At 45.4% G+C, this 22,352-nt stretch overlaps 1 protein-coding gene across 1 annotated transcript in view; it reads left to right on the top strand.

Annotated features, from left to right (window-relative positions):
• LOC144116204 (frequenin-1-like) overlaps nt 1–22,352 on the top strand; it is a 485,524-nt gene that overhangs the window by 289,562 nt on the left and 173,610 nt on the right. The window contains exon 2 of the mRNA XM_077650930.1: nt 17,832–17,856. Within this exon, the coding sequence (XP_077507056.1) occupies nt 17,832–17,856 (25 nt within the window). The remainder of the gene's footprint in view (nt 1–17,831; nt 17,857–22,352) is intronic.

The following is a 22,352-nucleotide window of genomic DNA, read 5'->3' as shown; positions in this document are numbered from 1 at the left end:
GGCAATAGTTTTCGGCTGCGAAAGATTTAACCATTTCGTGATGGGCGGCAGGTTATCGTTGAGACAGACCACCGTTCGTTGATCTCTATCTTCCAGAAGGCGATCGGTGACATGTCACGCAGATTACAGCGATTTTTTTTTTTGCGTCTGTTACACTATGATCATTCCATACGCTATTTTCCAGGAAAACAACTTTTTCTGCCGGATATGCTGGTAAGGGCTTCAGTCACGGGCGCAGCAGATCACACCGACGACGACGTCGAAGTGCACGCAGTGAGTGTGGTCGAATCTCTCGTCAGTTAAACCACGTGGGAAAAACTGCTGGCTTCCAAGACACGGAACAACGCACAGCTAGCCACTGTTCTAGAGCACCTGCAGAATGGGGAACGAATTGAAGGGCCGCTGAAATCTTCTGCTACTGAGCTATCGGAAGTAAAAGTGGTCCTCTTGAAAGGGTGTAAGATTGTCGTTCCGGCCAGCATGAGGCGCGATATGCTGGCAAGAATTCACAGGCCACATGGGAATTAACAAACGCAAAGAAAGGGCACGGCGCCTGGTCTTCTGGCCAGCTATGAACACAGATATCGAGACTCCACTGGAATGCGGCCGGGCACCAGCCGAAATATTACAAGGACGTCCGCTGCAAACAACACTCCCAGCCGTCCAGGTCGGACAAAGCCAGCGGGTTGACAAACACCAGCAACAAGACTACTCAGGAGGGCCACTCGCACCACTTAACGACGGCAGCACAGTCAGAATAAAAGACGGCGCATGCAGGAAAAACCCTCGGGTTCTCCGGTCTTCTGGTAAACCAAGGTCATATGTAGTCATGACTGAAGACAGACAACTCTTGCGACGCAATCGCGAGCATCTACGGCCAACTCGATAATCTTTCCGTCTACGCGGTCCCCACCGGGACGACGAAGACTATTTCCAAGAATGCGCTGCCCCTGCGTGCACGCAACACGACCAGATGCGGCGCGAAATCGAGACTGCACAGCGAGCACTATGCCGATACGACCGCAGCTGGCGGTAGCTCAGAGAAGGACTACAAGAAAACTGAGACTACCTCGACGAGAACTTTTAACAAGTGCCGTAACTTTATTCAGTGATCTGATCTCTGATGTAGTTTCGATGTCCAAATCAGTTTTGATTTCATTGTCTCTTTTCTGTTTTCCAAAGCTAAAAAGGGCGTCACACTCCTCTGCATAGAAGGTTGTGGCCAAGTACCACACCAGGGTGGCCAAATCCTGCTCTGGTGAGAGAGTGCGTTGTCGGTTCTGGTCACCGAGACCAGGCCGCACTCCAGGCCTGGTTATGCAATTCAATCGACACGCGGATTTTTTTTTTTACCCGGTAAAGAATTGCGCGCCACCAGGATTCGAACCCCGGTCCTCTTGCACGCGAGGCGGATGTTCTACCTCTACGCCATTGCTGCATTGCTACTCCTCTGCATATCTTGTATAAAACCAGTGCTGAATAAACGCTGGGCCCACTTTGGCCAGCAAGTGACAGATGATGTGTCGTTGACTGATCCGCGCGATACAGGAAGGAACCAAGTTTACACGGTGTTTATCAAGCGGGAAAGGACTATTTCGTGAATACGTAGTAAGAGTGCCGCGTTTTGTGAGAGTTCCCGATGTGTGCTTTCTTGCTTCTGCTGTTTTGTGTGCGCGCCGAGTGGGTTTCCTTGCTTGATGTCATTGCCTCGCATGCTTTGTGTACGCTCTTCCTTGCCTATGCGCCGCCATCGAAGCAGCGGTAAGAAGTTTGCGATGCGTTTATGACTGGAGCATGCTCTATGCATAGCGCTTCGGCGCTTCGTTTTCTTTTCGTGGTTCATTTCGACGGACTAAGTGAGGACAGCGAGGAGTCGGCCTACTTAACACGATAGCATGCTGAGAAGACAACACGGACACAGGATGCAGGACGATATCAGCTGATCGAATGTGAGCGCTGCATGGCTATCAAATGCCGTTTATTTCGCGGCCAGAGGATCAAAAGAACGCGGAAAACGAGAACTTATAGCGGACATCTAGTGAGTGGCTTACAAGTGCACTTTTCGAGATTCCTTTAAGCTGCGGCATATAAGTATCAACGTCCGTCTGCTGAAGCACTCGAAAACAGACGAAAAAAGGAACAACACCAGAAATAATCTGGAGTCGCAGCGCGTCCCATACATGTTTTGTTTTTTGTAACAACCGCCATCATCGCGGCCCCTCTCCTCTGCCGCTGAAGAGCGCAGACCGTAGGACACATAGCTCGCGGTGACACGAAACGGCGCGGACGCTTCGTTGCTCAGCTAGCTAGTTCTCGTGGCGCCGGTGCCCGCTGGTGATTCCGATAAATGTGACCGTCGGCACATTATGTTCCTTTGTTTCGCAGAGATACTGTTAGGAAGGGTTACAGCGATCGCCTGACCGAGTGGGTTCTTAGAGCTTTGTTAACAAAAAGGGTGGTTCTTGCGCGTGTTTTTTTTTTTTTATCCATGAACCTTTTAGGAAGCGCAGTCTTGCATCTGCCTATTTTAAGCCCCTCTTCACACCGGGTTTTGAGTGGTTTCGATCTTTCTTCTGACATTGGCATGCTTTTCAGTGTTTCTCTTTTTGTCCGTTTCATATGACGTTTAATTTCGTGCCTCTTTTACGCCTTCTTTCTTCTCTTAACTCCGCGTTTTTCCCTTTCTTGCTTTATCACCCTATAACCGCCCCACCTCTCTTAGGTACATCATTTACACTTTCGCAATATTTATTCAAAGCATCCCCTCCACCCCTCTTCGCTTTCCGCCTGGTGACAGCTGTTTCCTCCGTGCTTTAAAAGTATTTCGTGTTCTAAGCTACGCAAAACAAAAGGTAACGGGTAAAAAAGTTGATTTCATTTAAGTTCATATGCACAAGCCTTCAAGACAGCATTTAAATTTTTTTTCACACTAAGTTCAATGTACTGATTAAAAAGAAACTAAGAGCTCCGATTTAAGTTTGGTCCGAAAGCGTGTACTTTGCACACAGGCTGTTTCCACTGCCGCTGACAAAATCTATATTGTCACCTACGCTGAGAAAGATTTAGTGAAAAAAAATTTGGCGATGGGAACATACAAAGGCCAGCGGATCTGCACGCAGAGATCCCATTCAGGCAAGCGAGTGACGATGACGTACCGGACACCGACAAGTCCGAAGGATCGGCTTCGACACAGAGGGAAAGGAATCTTAACGCGATATTCCCCGCCTGCAGTCAGCGAAGGGATGGAATCGGGTAATAACCATCGGATCGACCGCTTCCAGCTGGTCGCGTTTCGGGTCGGGTTCGAGATGGCCAAATTATATGCCGATGTTGTAATCACTAGTCACTTGCAATGATTGAAATCTGAGGCAATATTTAGGGAATGAACTTACAATCCCTCTATCGCTCAGTAACGCGTCCATATGCGTTTCCTTACCTACTAGCTCTACTCGTTCACTCAGTGTCGCTCCGTCCGCTCTCTGGGTTTTCTCTTCAGCCTTCCTTTCCACTTCGCGCGCACGCACAAGCAAAAAAAAATTAGGGGCGATCAAGTAGATTGGTGCGGAGAAAACACGAAAACATTCCCCTTTTCGACTCTGCTTGCCTATTTAGCAACTGTAGACACATGAGAGATGATTTGAAACTACTCTGGAATGCTATGTGCATTCTTGATATCATTAGGCGATTTCGACCATGTCGCAACTCCAGCATCGACTTTCTTATCAGGTCGCGGTTTTGATTTGAATTACAATCATAACCTTTTGGTCGAAAAAGTAACTGCTTACGGCTTCTTTATTAATTGTGGAACGCAAGGTCTGTGCAGGTATTTCCACGCGTTCACACGGATCCTTGAGAGGCATTTTTGTCATCTTTAATTTTCCTCAGTCATTCTTAGCCATAATTAATTGTGCTTTGTCATTCTTAGTTACCTTTACTTTGTCTGAGGTATTCTTATTTATCTTTTATTTTTTTAATCCGTTTGCATTCATTTTAATTTTTCCTGAGTAATTCTTATCCGGCCTTCTCCTCCTTTCCTCTGCAAGTGGCGATGAGTATTTCCTCTCTTCAACTGCTACCTGCCACCCTAGGCAGGTGGCAAGTGGACAGCGAAGAATCCCCTCAACACCACCCGCCACCTGCCACATTGACAGGTGGAGGGTTCACAGAAACGCTGTAAAATTTTCGCCTTCATGGAACTCCTTATGTCACCGCACTACAAACAGCGCCCACTTGTGCAGAGGCTGTTTTGCTTAAATATTGAGAGGGGCCTGGGCTCACTCATGACTGTTCGTTGCAACTTGAAACCGAGCGTCGGTGCGGAGTGCGCGCTCCACCGAGAGCTTCAGTTCTCAGCCTTCCAATAGCGCGCACGCAAGCGACGTTCTTCGTCTGTGGCTATTCTGGGTCGGACCATCCTTGCGCTGGTTCTACATGAAATCAGTGCAAGCGACGGCACGGCGACTGCTCTGCATGAAGACAGATGAGCCCAGGCTGTCGCTGTTTTGTCGTCTCGGCACTGCTCCCTCGTACGTCGGGAGCCTTTCACCGCGCATCTCAGATTTTCACGTGGCTTGCACTCGCGGTCGTGGAGACGTTCGAAACAACACATTTCCGAGTAGTGCCTTGGATGACCGTTCGTCTCTGCTACGATTACAAGCGACTGACTGACGACATCCTCAGTAGTCACGAGCCATAAACCACGCATGCTGTGATCCTGTGACGTAATTTTATGGGTCGCCGACGAACATTACGAAGCGGTCCCTTCTTGATTTTTATATCAATATCGTGGAATAGGCGACGGATGGGAAGATCAAACACAATGCAAGCTTGCAATGCAAGCCACGGTTTGTCCCGTGTTTGTCATCCATTGCCTCTTTCACGTCGTTCACATCAGTATTACCATCCTCATCAACCTAAGTTGACTGCCATACAAAGGCATCCCCCACTCGCCTCCAGTCAACCCTGTCATGCGTCAGATGCCTCCACGTTATCACCGCAAAGTTCTCTCATTCACCCCCCCCCCCCCCTCCCCCTTGCTGACTCTGTGCCACTCTCTGCCAAGCTTGCCTTGCATTGGTAGTACTCACTGTGTCACTCCCAGGGACCACTGCTTATCTTTCATTTGCACTGCATGCCCTGTACATGCCCATTTCTGCTTCTTGATCTCTCTCAGGATGTCACTAGCTTACCTTTTACTTCTAGCCTGCTCTGCTCTCTCACTATCTCTTAAAGTTACCCCAATCATTTTCCTTTTCATAGTTGGCTGCACCGTCCTCAACTTTGTTCCAAACCGTTTCGTTAGTCTCCATGTTTCTGCCCCTTGGGTGAGCACACTCCACCGACTGTGCCAAGCAACACGCATAATAATGTAAAAACTCGTATTGCAAAACCGCCTACATCCTGTTGTTTGGGTGCAGAAAATTGTCAAACGTGTGCAGTTTACTTCGGTTGCATGAGTGATGGGAAACTGTTCCGCTCTATTCCCAAAGTCTAAAGAGCAAAACGATGACAAGCGTGTTATATGCACTGCACTTTAGCGTTGCAGCGGCGTAGGAAGATTGCTTGGGTGTCGACGTCACAAGACGCTCACTTTTTATTTTTATTTATTTCCGGACTTCTACAACCAGCTCTTATGGGACAAAGTTTTAAAACTTGTTAAGGTCTGCGAAGGGTTGCACGCTAGACAGCCACTGCTGCATGCGCACTAGTCATCTCTGCTATTCAACAAACACTGAATATACTCTCTCAGAAATACAGCTGCGCCTGCCTCACGTCCGGATCGCGATGGAAACCGGCCATGCGAGAAAGCCATAAACAGTGGAGGCCGGTTAGCATAGCGTAGTCAAATTGCAGCCTGTAGTCATTTTTTTTTATCGCCAAGTACCGAGCACCATATAGATCCAACGAAAAATTTTTCTTGATTGTACTCTGGAGAATAACACAAAAGTACATCCCTTCCCAGCAATGTAAGAAAAGAAACATGATCGACAGTTTCAGTTTCCTTACATATTATTAGGCAATGGTTGTTCTTAAGACGAACTGTGCACACATGAAAGACAGACACAGGAAGGCGGAAAGAGCGCATACTATCAACTGGTTTTATTAACAGCACAGAGGTTTATATCCGCAGTGTGCACACGTGCCTAAAGAAAGGGGAACACGAGAGAAGGATGTCAGGTCAAGCCTGCGCCCATGCCAACATAAGCCGCGCAGGAAGTTCATTTCCGCATTGTACAGCATTACGGAAGTACTGTATAGTTATCGCCTTTTCTCTTGATCTGGTACGCTTCTAAAGCTCCACTCACTGCTTTGTCTTTGCTCCCTGCATAACCATGCATGAACTTGCCCAACAAGAAGTTCTAAATTAGGCAATGGGTTCACCGTGACACGCAAAAACCATTTTACTCGAAGAAAGTTTAGAATGACGGTGTTCTTGCATCTAGCGTAAAGAAAGGGGACTTATGCCCGGTAGAACCCGCATTCTCTTTACTCCCTTCGGTACATCCTGGCCCCAGCCTCCGCTGTGCAGAGCTCTATACAATGGGGTGGCGCTCAACTCAGGCAGGCAGAAAGGTAATGAACGCGGCAGCCAGCTGTTTGCTGTGCACACCTATGCACACGAAGTAAACAGGGTGGTAGGAATCCGTGGCTGTTTTCGGCCAAGGACTTCCATATCTAACGGCCTCCCGATACACTTCATGAAATGAACCATTTCATGCATCCCACGTCTCTGAGCAAGTACAAATGCCGATTGGTGCACAAGCTCACGGAATCATGACCCACAAGAAGAGAGGAAATGAGCAATACCGGCTGGTCTACCTCACTCTATTCCACAGAGACGTATTCCTCTGGTGGCTGTCTGCCGCTGCGCACTTCGATCTGGAAAATATGTTTTATATTTGCTACCTCTAACTAGTCGTTTGTTGTTCTTACCCAGCGGCTTCTTTCTAGGTTTTTTTGTTTATTGCTTTCCAGATTTACTCAGCACATTATAAATAGACCCGTCTTCGCCACCCTTGCGCTCAACACGTGAGCCGTGTGCAACATACAATAAAAGCCCTTATTATAACCACGTGATTTTCTAGAATACAGAACTCATGCACCCTGGCTAGGCTCTACTTCTGCTAAACATTTCCTCTACAACCCAGCAGTTGTGATAATGTGCTGCCTTGCAGGGCAGTGAGCCACTTTGAGCGCTCTAAGCAAGGGTGATACTAACATGTGCAAGTTTTGAACTGAGAATTAGGCGATTTTGCCTTGCGCATGGCTTTCTTTGTGGTCAAATGTGATGTTCAAAAGTAAGTGCTCACTAGGAAAGCAAGAAGTCCTTCACGTTTTAAGGCCCTTCGAAGACATTACTGCGCCTTCCCAATTCAGATATTTTTCTGGAAATCTGCAACAGCTAGCCGTGATTTCGTGGTTTCATTCGAATTTAGGGCCCTTGAAATCCTACCCCGGGTGATTTTTAATGTCATTCATAGAGAGCGCAGGAAGCAATATTTTAGAGAAAATGAGCTTGGTAGTATGCTCTCGCGTTTTCATGCAAATATAATTTGTCGCCGTTACTGATAAATTTTTTTTCTCCATTTCAAATGTCAAGTGCATCTCCGAAACGAAAGATATAGACCTCTGTTCCCTCGACTACTCAATATACCAATCATATAGTGGTTTGATGATGCAACTTGCCACCGTTGTGACAGTCGGAGACTGCCCGTAAAACAATTGCCGCTTGTGTTTTTCGTTGCAAGCCACACTCTCAATCTTCCTAGAGGCCTGCATAAACTGTTTCGACGGAAAAAAAATTTCTGAATCCAAATGGTGAGCGAAGGTTTATTGAAGACAGAGCTTCGCTTCCAGGATATGTCTTCACTTAGGAGCACTTACGCAGCACTGAGAACACCGTTTTGTTCAAGATGTGAAACGGTCACATGACTGGTCATCCATTTTCGAAAAACTTGTTTTAAACAAACCCAGCTCCAAAAAGCACACTTAAGTGTGATTTTTGGTGCTGGGAACACATTAATGTTTAGAATGTTTTTCACTGCCCCTTTTTACACCTTCGTGTTCCTGTGGTGTGTCGTCTTCATAAATGCTCCCCTTCACACTAGAAATTAGAAATTTTTCTTGAGCAATTCTTCAAAGCAGTTTTCATTTTTTTACTAGGACTTTTGTCATGATTTGCCCAAGCGTATGCGCTTTATTTTCATTGCAATGACTGCTTCAAGTGATTTCTGGACGTTCTTTCCGTAACACTTCATTTGTTTCAGCCTTAGCGTCTTCTATTCTGTTTCTTTGTTCTATTTTTTTTTCTATTTCTGTTAGCGTTCTTTCTAGAGCGAGTTTTGAAGTCCTAATCGCCGTAACCATGCTTATGATGTCGTCGAGTTCCTTGTCAGTTTGAACAATTACTTTTACAAATAATTTGACGTTGCGCGGCCACTGACAGCAACAAAATAATCAGCACTGCAGCTTTGTAACAGGACAAAGCACATAGAATTGCAGTTCACAACTTTGCCATATTCATTAATCTCCAGCATAATGAACAAACAGCGTGAAATTTAGAATCGCGGGTCAGGCCGTAACATATGCCGGAAGTGTAGTGACAGGTGCAATAGATTGCGTTCCCTAGAGGGTGATAGTGAACGCCACGCCACAAACAAAGCTGCAGCGTTTCAGTGTCGGCTGCCTTGCACAGCGAAGTTGCCCATTCCATTGGAGCCAGCCCACTGGTGCTTTGATTATGGGCTGCTCAGCGAAAGTTAAAAGCATGCTTCAGTTTCAAAAGTGTCATCCAAGCTCAGACCAGCGCATCGTTCGCATCCGGGGCTGCTTTTTTAGGCGCGTGAATGCACTGCTATGACACACGAGCCCGGAGGCGGTAATTGCCTCAGATAATGGAGTACAGCGCCGCGCTCCTTCCCGGTCTAATTATGCCCGCGACTTAAATATGAAACAATGGAAGTACGCTTTCTATAGTGTTTCGCTTCTTAGGCTCAACCAAGATGCGTGCATTAATTAACAGATAGGAGGCGTAAATATAAAGAGAAAAGAACGCGGCAATTTTTGTTTGAAAGTCCCGTATTACTAGGCAGAGTTATGAACATGACAGAACGTATTCACGCTTTTTTTCGCAAGTTTTTTTTTCTTTAAGAGGGGTGAAACAAGCTGCGCGTTCTTTGTGCAGCGTACTTACATCTAATTTAGGGCATTTTGTAATCACTTACTCCATACACAACTCTCTGCGTGTTACCTAGCGTTCTTTGGAATTCTGCTTCAGGCGTAATAAACTGTAGTCAAGGGTTTTATTCCGTCCTCCGTTCGAGTTGTCCAATGTGAGGGAAGGCACATGGGCGTTAAATCGGGACCTGAGCAGCAGAAGCGGGAAGCAGACAAAAGAAAGCAACATACAGCTACAAAATGTTTCGCAAATGCACCGTAGCAGATATTCTCGTACCTTTCAACGCTGTCCGATACTTCGTCGTGTACTTTGTCTCTCTAAGAAAACTCGTTTGCTAGATTTTTTTTTCCTAACAGGTAGAGCATCAGCCAAGGAATAATTACAGCTTGAGCTCCTCACAACAGTAACAACGCACAGTATTCGGAAAATGCTGTCACTGCAATTCCTCCTCGGTAAAGTCAGAGATAACCCAATTCATAATGGAATTGTTAGTTTTTTTTTTCTGAAAGCTTTGTTAATGTCACGGGCGCAACCACTTTGTTGGCATTTTCAGACGGTAGTAATTACTGTTCCGCGAAGGGCTCTCCTCTCACTGGATACATCAACTGCGCTTTGACTACAGCGTACTGACACTTGCACGGGCAGCCGCAACAGCGCTGCCGTCGCACGCACCGGCGCGGCTAAAGTGCTCCCGATAATGATGATTAATTTTTATGGGGCAAGGGCATCTGAGGCCAAAGAGCGCCAATGCGAAATATTTTTTTTTCTATACTCAAGGTGGGGTCGAAGACCAATTTCCCAAGCATTTCACACTAATTAAGCCGAGCACCAAATCACGGGAAAGCTTGTACCCATTGTATCACCGGTGGGTACCCGGCGGCACTGCGGATCGAACACCGCACCTCCCGCATGCGAGGCGGATGAAAACTACTCTCGAGCTTACCCATGTGTCCAGTTACTTCCGAGCACTCAGGAAAAATACACGAGCGTTCGAGCAGTTTTTTCAACGTTCTCCTTTGCCGGGCCTTACGTATAGCAGAAAAAAATGCGCATGGGTTCCATCTGGCATGTCCTGAGGGTGGCGCTGGACATTCTCAAATTCATCCACAAATAATTATCCTCATTTTGTGCACAGGAAAACGGCTTTGGGAAAAAATATAATGCCCTGTACACTTTTTTTTAATTATGGGCTAGGCGGGAAAGATAGCATTGGGACAAAAATTGCAAAAAAAAAATCACTTCTTTCGCGAAGCACTTGTATTTCTTCCTTTTTTTGTATCTACATAAGTTTAATAACATTGTTAACTAAGATGCGAAACAGATTTATTTTTTGATTTTAATATTTCTTCAAGCGCACCCAAACAGTTCCTAGTTAAGAAATAAAAAATCTATCATTCTTCGTCTAGACTGCAAAAAAATTTGACCGCGCCAAAAGATAAATAACATTTTTTATTTTTATAAATACATTTATCTCATTGGAATTCTTCATAAAAGATTATTCATAGTTATCCTTCCACATGGCAAGAGGAGAGAAAGCTTTTTACCAGCTTGATACTTCATCGATAGGATCCATAGGTTACCTATAGCTAGTGTTTCTAATACTCCAGGGATTAATTCGGACAGTTTTACTCATACCATCTGCATTCACTTGCTAAAGAACGTGTCATAGCCCATTATTAAATTATATAGATGTTATTTCTCTACAGAAATATGATTCATCGATAGCAGTCGCGGTGAAACTGTCAGCATAATTTTGTCGATTTTTGAAAACGTTCGTCTCGAACGTCTTTTTGTTTCTGCGGCCACATCGCAGAAACCGCATATTCCGTCCTGAATTAATTCCAAGCAAAATAAATGCACAGCAATGCACTAAACTGGAATTATTGGAAGCCAATTTTTCATCATTAAATGGAATATGTGTTTCTCACTTCGAATTCTTCAGCATTGGAGGAAATTATCAAGAATAAAGATCCCAGTTATTACCGTGTGTTTAGCATACATGTAAAAGCTTGTTTATTTCCTGCCCTATGGTGAACTTCTTGCTTATTTAAAGCAATTTAAACAGAAGAAAAGAAGTTCATGCCAGGTTTCTGCAAGAGAACGATGCGAAAATGGGGGGCTCGTTTGGATGCATGAGACGTCAGTAGTCAGTGAAATGAAGTAAAATATATGTAAAACTTTAATGGAAGAGTTGACTGAAGCGGAGAAATAATATTGAAATTAATTACATAAGAGATCATTTAACAGAAAAGAAAATCACATGAAGACGGTGGGATTCAAACCCAGGACCTTCGCTCGTCGTGCTGAGTGCTGTGCCACCTTGAAATCATTTAACGCGACGAGAAGTCGGCACATGACCGCAGCGGGTCTCTCAACGGACAGTGTTGCTTCCTAAGCTGCTTGGAGGGATCGGTCTCTGCGCAGCTTCATTGCATAGGCAAATCTGTATCTATGCATATAATCATTCCAGTGAATGCGTTAGCCATTAGCAGGAACCCCATAGGATTATCACGCTCCTTTTCTGCAGCCATTCAGTCATTCTCGTTCATCCTCGCGTCACGGATGATGTCAATGCACTATTTTTGAAGTTCAAAGCCATGCGCCGCACAGTAGCAGTTAAGGGAACTACAGACACTTCTCCCGAAATCCAGGAAGTTATTGCTACCCCTACCTTCGCAAAGCATGTCCGGTAGTGTGACTTTGAGGCGACGGAGAGGAATGTGGAGATGAAGGTGAGGGAGAGTGGAAGATTCACCAATCAGAGTCGGTGGGAGAATTCACGTGGAGAGGGGGAGGGTGTGGAGGCCAATCACAGATGTGGAGAGGGTGGCAGGAGACACACACTCTCTAAAACACGTTAGCGGCGGCGCCCACCGCTTCAGGTGTCCTTCACACACTGAAGCGGTGGGACTTACACTAAGAATTCTGCTCCTGCCTACGAAGCCCCGCTCGACTTGTGTCGAGTGAACGATGCTAAGTTTGAACGGCCACGGAAAGGGCCAGTGATGTATTCTGCCCCTTCGGCCAGCATTTCAAAAGCCTGCCGAACAGGCTGAGCTTCGGCGGCTTGAAGGGAGTGGTGGTGGCTTGCGGGAGATCCTGCTATTTCAATTCTTCGCCATTTTGTGGAAATTATGAAGAATGAAAATCCTACCAACTGCTGTGTGTTTAGCGTAGATGTAAAAAAAGATGGAAAATTAGTAAAAAGGGAAGTTACTGCGGATGTAAAGCATCAGAAGTGAAAAGCGGAGGTTGAAGATGACAATGTCGTGACGCATGGGTTCACTCGAACCCGGGCGCCATTAGGTAGCGTGTCCGAGCCTTCAGGTTGAAGAAATATGGAACTGGAAGCTTGTGAAAACGAAAAAACAAACTGGTTTACTGGCACTTTTGAAGAGGCTTGATTACATAATCTAGAAGGAAACAGAATGTCAAGAATTAAAAGTTCATTGCGTCGAGAGATTGAATGAGTCTTGTCGCCAAGGCCCAGAGCGATCTTCTTCTTTTTCTGTGGTTGCAGGAAGGATGAAAAGTGGGAAGACACGGCCTTGTCTACTGGAGGGCTAGCCTCCACGCCCACTGCCGGCGTGTCGTAGAAGGAGGAGGGGAAGGGGGAAAAAGATTGAAAGGAGAAGGTAGGCGCGCAGCCGCAGTGATCATGCCAGTTGACATGTGCTGTCCCCTGAGGCCTACAGGCGGCCAGAGAGGCCGGTGGCCTCCAGGAAGGAGAGAAGGTGCCGGAAGGCCTTGGCAGGATGGTGACCGCCGGGGAAGAGAAGGTGGTCCGCTGAGCTGCAGGGGAGGCCCAAGGAGCGGTAGCCCGCCTCCATGATAGTCCTTGCGGACACAAAGGCAGGGCAACCACACAGGAGGTGCTGGGCTGTCTCCTCTGGGTAACTGCGGTCGTACTCAGCGATCGTTCGTACTCAGGACGCTCGTTAAATACACTGAGGCTACGCCTCTTTCACCACACGATTCACAGAACGGTAAGAGTCGCCGCACAAGCACGCTGAGCCCCGTGGGAATGGGCGAGGAGCATACGCAGATCCGCTGCTACTTCGTTCGAAGCCGTCAGTCACGGTAGTTTCGGGAATGCGCTTCTGCCCGCTTCCTTTCGTCGTCTTGTCCATCGTGGGTCGCGTCTCACAGTCCGACACAAGAGGAGCGTGCGTGGGAAAGATTCCACGGGTAGTTTCCCCGAGACATCTTTTTTTTTCTTTTCGTGGGGTTAGCGACGGGTCAAACAACGTGCCCCCAGCAGGGTTGTAACAACAGCCGGGTTGTAACAGGTTGTAACAGCAGGGTTGTAACATGCAGCCTCGTCTAGCTGCTAGAGTAGAGTACAGTAGACGCAAACCCCAGGCAGACTACAATGCTACACCAGAGACCGTGGCATGAATCGCACTGATCGTATGTGATTTTGTATGCCCTGGGAAATAAATACTTAAAAAAACGAATTCAAAGGTGCCTTCCTGGCGTTTGATCCAATCTTGTCCAAAGTAATTATGGAATAGTATCTGTGATGTAATCATCGGTAACAGAAAAAAAAAACGTTCCCTTAGGCTTCCATCATGATCTGCGGTGACCATGTGCAAATAGGACATTTCCAGCGATCTTCGAAACCACTCTTGAACTTCGCATCTGGATATAATAAAGTCATCAAGAACAGGCTAGTTCTTTAATCTCGAAGGTCGTCGTTGTTCGAAGCATGCGCCGATGGTATGAAACATTGCTCTTCAAAGCAGCGTGCAAGGCTCAAGAAGGATCGATTTTGTGGTGAAACTATCCACAGAGAATACGAAAAGCTTGTCTCGTGAGTTCAAAAGCTAGGCCTCGCACGAGAAAAAGCAGGCAGTGGAACATTGTGTAACAAGGTTGTTTGAATCCCGTTTGTCCGCGCAATTTTACAAAGAGCTAAAAAGCTAGCCTCAGTACAGTGCAAACGTGACTTTTTCGTTTTCTAGGGATGTGGTGCACATCTGTTGAGTAATCCACTAAAAGCCTGCCCAGAAAAGCAAGCATAAAAAAACAAGTGTTGCTCCATCGACCATACTACGTGCAACTTTGTGGAATGCAACACGTCAGCTATCTACAAGGCGCCCTTATACGAAGCACGAAGTGTAGAGAGCGAACCAGGAGGTCAGTAACGCCAGGTTAAGGAAGAGCAAGAGCCGAACCGTTATTATCGGTGTGCGAAATATTTTCCACCAAATACCGGGCGACTGAAGTACGGTACAGAAGACGACGTTCTTTACAGATAAGAAGTTCAACACCGAAACCCCCGCTATAACACGTTTTATTTATTATTATTTGTTGTAATGCAGGGTACACGTACCCTTAGGCCAGCAACCAGAGTCCTAGTGATGGCCAAGGAGAAAATGAACAAGTCTACAGGGATCAGGCAATAGAAGTTTATCATAAGCCAATATGAAACGCCCTGAAAATCAGACAAGGCTCGGAGCGCTGGCATGATAAGAATGAAAGCAAATATGTAAAATTCAAAAGGGAAGGTAATAAAGTGAAACAGATAATCCAAATCGGAGCGAACATCGTTTATGTTAGAACAGGTGTACGGTAATTTTAAGCAACAAGTATATTCAAGCAGTAAAAAAATATGGACTCACGTGCAAGGAACAGATGCAGCATATTACAGCTAAGATACCGTGCATGAACACATGACGTTGCATTGATTTCATAGTAATATATTTAGATGAAATTTAACGCACTTTGGGGGTTTTATATAACCCACGAAATTCTCCAAAATTTTTCGCCCATAAACTACATGCTCATATTTAACATTGTTTGGGGGCAAATTAGTCTTGTCGTAAATAAGGCTTCATGCGGCACGTTTTCTAATGTCAAGCACCCCCACATCAAAGGACAATTTTTTTCTGTTTTCTGCATAAAATCAAACGTTTTTTTTTTTGACGATGATTACACATTTTTATGGCGCAAAGGCATCTATGGCCAAAGAGTGCCATGGCACAAGGTACTTTCGAATTCACAAGGTGGGGTCAAAGACCCGTTTCCCAGGCATTTCACCCTAAATAAGCCGAGAACCAGACCAGGGGAAAGCTTGTACAAATTGTGTCACCGGTGGGTACGCGGCGTCACTCGGGATTGAACCCCGCACCTCCCGCATGCGAGGCGGGTGCTTAACCACTCGGCACCGCTGCGGTCCAACATTTTTTTTTCTCACGGAGCTGGTCAAAAAGTGGCAGGTGTTGTTTGTTAAACAATCATTTGGCAGTTTATTACGATTGGTAAACGTGATAATTCTAGCTTTTTGCTTTTGTAAGTCATTAAAATACACACGTGATATGTTTCCAACCCACCATTCAACGTCGTAGAGTATATGGGTAAGATGAGTACGAAGAGCGATGTATAACATGCTCAGAATGTTAGTGTTAAACTGCACTGTGTGTAAAAGTGCATATTAACTGGACGCCAGGTTTCCCCAAAATGCGTTAATCGGATGTTGCCAGTATACGTTCTCACCCAGTTTGAGACGAGTAAACAAATCACCTAGGTCATGTCCAGTATGCCTTAGACAATAGCACCAGTTCACGGTAATCGTATTTGCGATTGAAATATAATTTACTTATTTTTCTTAGTATTATTCCATGATTTCTTCGAGAAACCAGCCTGAGATTTTTCTCAACTGTTCTTTTCCCACTATTTCATGCTTAGCAGTATTATCAGCCCTAACTATATTGGCTGTGTCATCAGCGTGCACGAGGGTGTCAGAAGAGTTCGGTGCCTGAGGCTAGTCATTGACGTAAGATAAGAAAGCAGGGCATGAAAAGATATATATTCCTGCGGAATTCGTGCGTGCAGCCATTGCACGGATCGTGTTCAGTGTTATGCGATAGGAGCCCACTAGGAGCTATCAAGATGATTCCTGAGTTGCGACCCTGCGAATGAATCAACTCGAGAAAGCACAAAATATAGCTGGTTTGCAACATGAGACTGTTTACAGCATATGAGCGAACATCCCTGCTACTAACAGTTCGAAGATCTTGCCCCAGTACAAGACAAAATGCATGATCACAGCAGCCATAAAACGTTAACACTTCAACACAGCATACCCATTGCAATGATGAAAACACTTGATAATGAAACAAATACGAGTTATTAGTCCCGACTACTTAAGATCCCCTCCTCCATATTGTTTGCTTCTTGCTAATTGTGACCTAAATAATCATGTTCTAACAGTACAACTTTCGTAGTTTTCCCTAGATCCCAACCAAAAGTGGACTCAAATTTGACCCTGATTGGCCGGTGCTGCACTCCGTTTCCAAAGTTTCAATGCGATGGTGTCTTGAAATGCGAGCGCACAACTTAAAGTACACGCATTTTTCCTTCAGCTCCCGCACTTGTAATTACTAATGAGACCACTTAAGGTAAAGTAAAGCGATCTGATTAGCAGCACTGCGAGAATTGCGAGGAAACTTCATTCAAAAATCTTTTGTCTGCTCAAGAACAAAAGACGAACATTAATTTTGGCACTCTGAAGTGCAATTTTAGTGCTTGACAACAGCTGCTGGCTGGCAGTGTAACACTACTGATCACTCTGTATATCTGCCAAGTCCAATTAGGATATTTCAGCAAGAGGCCCTCAGCAAGCGTCACCGCTTTTCTCGCTGTACTCAGCACCCACTTTTGCACTACCTTGCTGGAGCAGCAATTGCACACATTTTTTGGGGGTAAGGGGGATGGTAACAGATGAAGAGCTAGGAGTGACGCAGTGCTCTGAGAGTCTCTTTAGGAGTCACCGCAGCGGCACTGTGCAGGAGGACGGGAGGTTTCAAAGGGTAGGATAGAGGAGGCTGGTAGGGAGCAAGAGGGAGGCCAGGAAAGGAAAAGAGAACATATCGTGCAGCCGAACAGTGTGTGTGGGGGGGAGAGAGGGGGGCGTGGGGTGCTGACAGAGGAGGATGGAAGGCCAGGGTGTTGGCGTCAGCTGAGGAATGAGGCAGCACAATCTAAGGAGGTCAGTATAGCAGGACGGGGGCACCCCGCGTCACGAACAGGGCGAAATGCGAGTGCATTTCAAATAGTGCAGGTAATGTTCGTTAGCTTTATAGTGTAACCATTCGTGACTCAGTGACTCAAATAGACATACATCTTAGTATATGCATAATTTGAGCTATCATCGAAAGAAAAATTTATTTAGGATGCTGACGAGCTGCTACGTTTCGGGTACTACACAAAAGCGCATCTATCAGTCTCGTAAATCCTATATTTACATCCTCATGTTAAATTAGTTATTACGCAATGGTTTGTAACTGCTCATAGTTTGCTTTCAAATTTTAATTGGCAGGAACATTGCGTGAAAGGGCAAATGTTGCTCTTTCCTTCCACTCGTGGCCGCCAAACAAAACTTCGGAAAGGAAGTCTCAATGACTCTAAAGAAACAGAGCATAACAGTGACCTCAGTCCACGATGATTTGCACCAGGTGCAAATGCCCTACCACACATCTTTCGAGCCTTACTATGCCAAAAGGCAAAGGCAGACCTCCATTTGGGACAAAGCCAGGCCTATGTTGGCTGTGTTCTCGGTTGACATGAGCCTTTGCTAATCATCTGCCCTCTCTCATATGCTCCTGTCACGTGTTCGCCACTAACTCGTCTTCTTTCTTTTCTTTCGCAGTTGACGCAAAGCAGCTACGAAAATGGTAAGTGAAACCGAATGTTTCTCTATTGCTAGGTTAATGAACGGCCCTACTTCAGCATCGGTTTGAACGACCTTCGAGGTCGCGTGCGGCAAGCCTAAAACAGCTGCGGTGGTGGTTCCGAGTTCGGTGTGTGTACGGGCGAAGTACGGACTTGCTAGCATGCCCCCGCGTAACCTGCAGGATGAATTCACTTCCTGCGCGTAGCTTCGCGTTAATGCAAGTAACTCAGCGGCTTGGCTGCTAACAAGAGGCTGTGACGAATGTGGCTGCGCGAGGGATGCCATGAGAGATAACATGTTAGTATAAATGCGGTTGAAAAATTACCGTCGCAGAGCTAAAGCATGAGGTGCCATGCGGAGCCAGAATTGAACCAGAAACCAGAACCAGATTCCTATTTTTGTCCGGAACCTCAAACGAACCAGTTCTTGCCAAACAGGAGTGACGTCAGTCAAACAGGGATGAATGCAGATTGACTTTGAACTAAAAGGCTTATGTGTGCGAACTTTTGTATGGCAAAAGAAACAAAGAGGAACTTAGAACTCCACAAAGAAAACCTGGACGCGTGGTGTCGTTTCCGCATCTCCTTTAGACTCGCTCTTGCTTGCAAAGCTTTTAATTTCTCTAACGTTTCCAACTCGCCTGCAAGCACGTTCTGCTAGAGAAACTAAGTTCACCGGTGGCGACAGCAGTATTTACTACCGCGGGTAGTCGGAGTCAGAACGATCCCCAGGGGCCTCTGCCCCGCGCACTGTTTAAAAATGATGGAGAAGTTTCTAGATAACGTGTAAAAGCCGTGGAGAAAAATGTCGCATGTTTTAGAGGCTATCCAGACCGGTCACAATAGTTCAAGAGAGATCTGGTCGCATCTCTCAAGGCAAAATGTCAAGGCGGCTTACCGGCTGTTGTCAACAGAGAACCTGACGATAATCAACACGACAAAGCTTCGCGCCATAACCCCACTCTAACCTCTTTTACAGAAGCACGGGGCCGATAATTAGAAAAAAAAGGCAAGCCAAAAGAAATGTAAAACTAGCAACCGCAGTAACGTTTCAAGCGCTCAACATGCATTACTTCCACGCGTGTGCGGCGCCGACGGGAAGCACGGGAAGTGAACGGCTTCGGATATAGTCCACCATGTCGTCGGAAAATATTGTACGGTACAGAGTAACGCCGTAAGAGTTTTTCGCTTACAATTGCCGGCGGATATGTGTGCACACCAACTCACGAGCACCGGGCTCATACTGCTCGACGCTTGGTTGCATATTGAAGAGCAGAGCATCGGTCCTTTGCTAGTTTTTGACGCTATAGGCAGGCAGTGACATCCTGGTCGGCTTCGTCAGTGTTATTTGGCAGCCTAGCGTCAAGGGTGGTTGAAGGTCCTTTACGAGTGCGAACTTGGCATAGTGATAACAACATGTGATAAACACAAAGAGCATGAGGATTCGAACGTCATGAAGCTCCGCTGCGCTATATTGTCAGCGTTCTGTGCACTGAAGTCGTACCGGAACTAATGGACCGATCCCTTCTAAACCGAGTTAGTACATTTCCTTCTTCTGTAGTTCGCACTGCTGGTCAGACAGAAGAAAAAAAAACAATTTTATTTTTGTCCAGTGGAGATTGGAGACAAAATGTTGCCCTGCACTGCTAAAGGAGCATTCGTTTTGAGACCTTCCGTCGATCCAAAAATATCTCGCACCCGCTGTTCTGACTAAGCGGCTTCGGCGTTCGGCTGCTGATCCCAAGTTAGCGGGTTCGCTCCCAGCCACAGAAGCCTTATTCCCATGGAGGTAAAAATAAGAAACGCCTGTGTGCTGTATGATGTAAACGCACGTTAAAGTACCCCGGGTGGTCTAAAGTAATCCGGAGGGCTCTACAACCGAGTCCCTCATAGCCCGTGTGTCGTTTCGGGGACTAACGTTAACACCCGACAATTTAAATTTCAACATCTAATCATGAAGCTAAGGCTGGTGCGCCAGAACGCTGGCTTTTACCCACCTGAAACTTGCTTAATTACGCCCGAATGTGATTCAGAGTATTGCTCCTTCAGTTATAATTGCCGACTCGATTTATTTACTTGTCCAAAACACCCCTCATTTTTTTAGTTCCTCCTTTTTCACACAGAAAGAAAGTCAACGGAAAGAAGGTAAATACCTGACGATAGCTCTAGCTCTTTGTGCAGTGTGTCGCACAGAATGATTGGTAAACTTTTTTTTGCGCATCTTTTTGCGTAAGAGTTGTTCACAGCAACGGCTTCCCGATGAGGAATCTCGATGCAGTTATCTCAGTGGTAGGTACCAGTATGTAAATTCAACAATGATGTATCGCCCAAACTAAAGGTAATCAGTGGTGTCCCGCAAAGGTCTATACTAGGTACAATTTTATTTAATCTTTATACAAATGACTTGTCTGATATGCCTTATTCCCCTCGTCTGATTATGTACGCAGATGATGCTACTTGCGTCTACTTCGCTTCCAAATATAGAATGTACCGTTAATGAATATTTGAAGAAACTTTCAGCATGCTTGCATGCAAATTCACTACAAATAAATATAAGACCAAATATATAATTTTTGCTCCTGTTAATAAACCTGTTGAAACAACCACTACTATAGTATTGAATAACATTAAAATAGAACAAATAATGAGCCAGAAACTTTTGGGTGTGTGGTTTGAGACAGATCTATCTTGGAACACACATGTAGACAAGCTAAGTGCAGAATTAGGTAAAGTTTTCGGGTGCCTTCGTTGAAAAAAAAACATTGTACTACAGCTTATTTTATTCCCGACTATCATATTGCAGCCTAGTATAGGGTACTACAAGTAAAAAAAAAATTATACACAATTAACCACATTACAGAAAAAATATTAAGAATGTTCGAACGCTACAGAGGTAGGCCTCAAGGTTTACCGACTGAACCCCTCTTCTTAAAACATTAAATCCTTGAACCTAGTCAGATATACTATTAAAAGCTTGCACAATTCATTGAAAGAAATAAGCTATATGATAAGGTCGGGCCTGAAACACCAAGCCGGTACTGCTTACGAAAAGAAACACTTAGAACACCACTCATACATACACACTATGGCACGCAATACTTGAACTACGAAGTCCCCCTATTTTTAAATAACCTAGGAAACAGGATTGATTTCATGGCACGTATTTCAAAGAAGTCACTAAGAAGATTCCTGCTGGAGAGTGAAATAATAAATACTTAACGTTATAATTTCTCATTGTGTTGCTGTGTTAGAATACTATAATTTAACTTTCTGTTTGAGCGTGGGCTACTTATATTTGATGTATTTCATATGCTTGTTAGTGTTTTTACAGATATATTTTCTCTTCATTTTCACCGTTTGCTGTCTGTACAAGATGTCTGATATATGCTTGCAAGTTTTGTGTGAAATTGCACCCTGTCCGCTTTACTGCTCGATAGGGCAGGAGCCCCTGTCAAGCTACGCCTTTAGCACCTGCTTTATTGCGCGTTTGTTACCTCTGTAACAAAGCAATGAATAAACTTCAAACTTCAAGTTTAAATGCATTGAAGTAGACGGCGCAATATACCACAGGAAAGTAAAAAAAAAATATCAAGGCACACGATTAATAAAGTAGGGGGCTGCACAGAAAAAATAAACGATATGCGGCAAGAAACGTCGCCACAGCTGCAGTTAGCATGTCTGCTGCAAATACATGTGGCCGTGATCCGATACCGGCACTCTACGGAGATCTTCCCTCGTGAGGGCGTCCTAATCTTTATTCTCCTGAAGGCCTCACGGAGTGCGATGAAGATGAAGGAGGGAAGAATCGCTGATTGCAATGACAATTGGAGGCAGAAAGGTGAAATAAGAAGGTTAATCAGAAAATCCTAAGCTAGGAGTAGGACTGTGCCTCATGTATTCACCAGTGCATGTTTGTCTTCTGACGTTTAAACGTAGTAACCACAAGAAGCACCAGCAAGGCACTTATATCTCGAACTTGTTCCGCAACTGTCACCTCTCGCCTTTCACTTGAGTCCGGTCCTTGCCGCCTGGGGAGCTCTTCGTGCTTTCACAGTAGCAGGCTCTTTGGAAATGGTTGCTGCCGATGCTTTTCATTTGCTTCTTTGAAGCATACGCTGCAGAGCCGAAGCATTGTAGTAGGGGCTTGGGGTAATGAAGAGAGGGCTGTATAGCTCCACCAAAGCCCATGATGGAACAGACGCGTAGACAACATTTTACAATAAAAAATAGATTACGAAATTTCGGCGCATGAGGCATTAACTATATACCATACCATTATGCAAAAAGGAGAGTAACTATCTTGGTCACGATCGAGAAGTAAACAACTAAGAAGCTTTGCTATGGCAAAATCGGTTATTCTTTATTACAAAGATTATCCGAGGTGAACACGGCGATACTAACAAGCTGGTCTGCCGCGCACGCGGACAGTATTCTTTCATCTTAAGGTAGTCAGGCCACCCGTATCGTGTCCCACGTCATTCTGACGCGATCTTTAGAT

This window comes from Amblyomma americanum, chromosome 1, assembly GCF_052857255.1.
Source record: "Amblyomma americanum isolate KBUSLIRL-KWMA chromosome 1, ASM5285725v1, whole genome shotgun sequence".
Lineage (NCBI taxonomy): Eukaryota > Metazoa > Arthropoda > Arachnida > Ixodida > Ixodidae > Amblyomma > Amblyomma americanum.
Note: the sequence above shows the minus strand (reverse complement) of the source record. Positions and strands in the feature narration are given on the sequence as shown.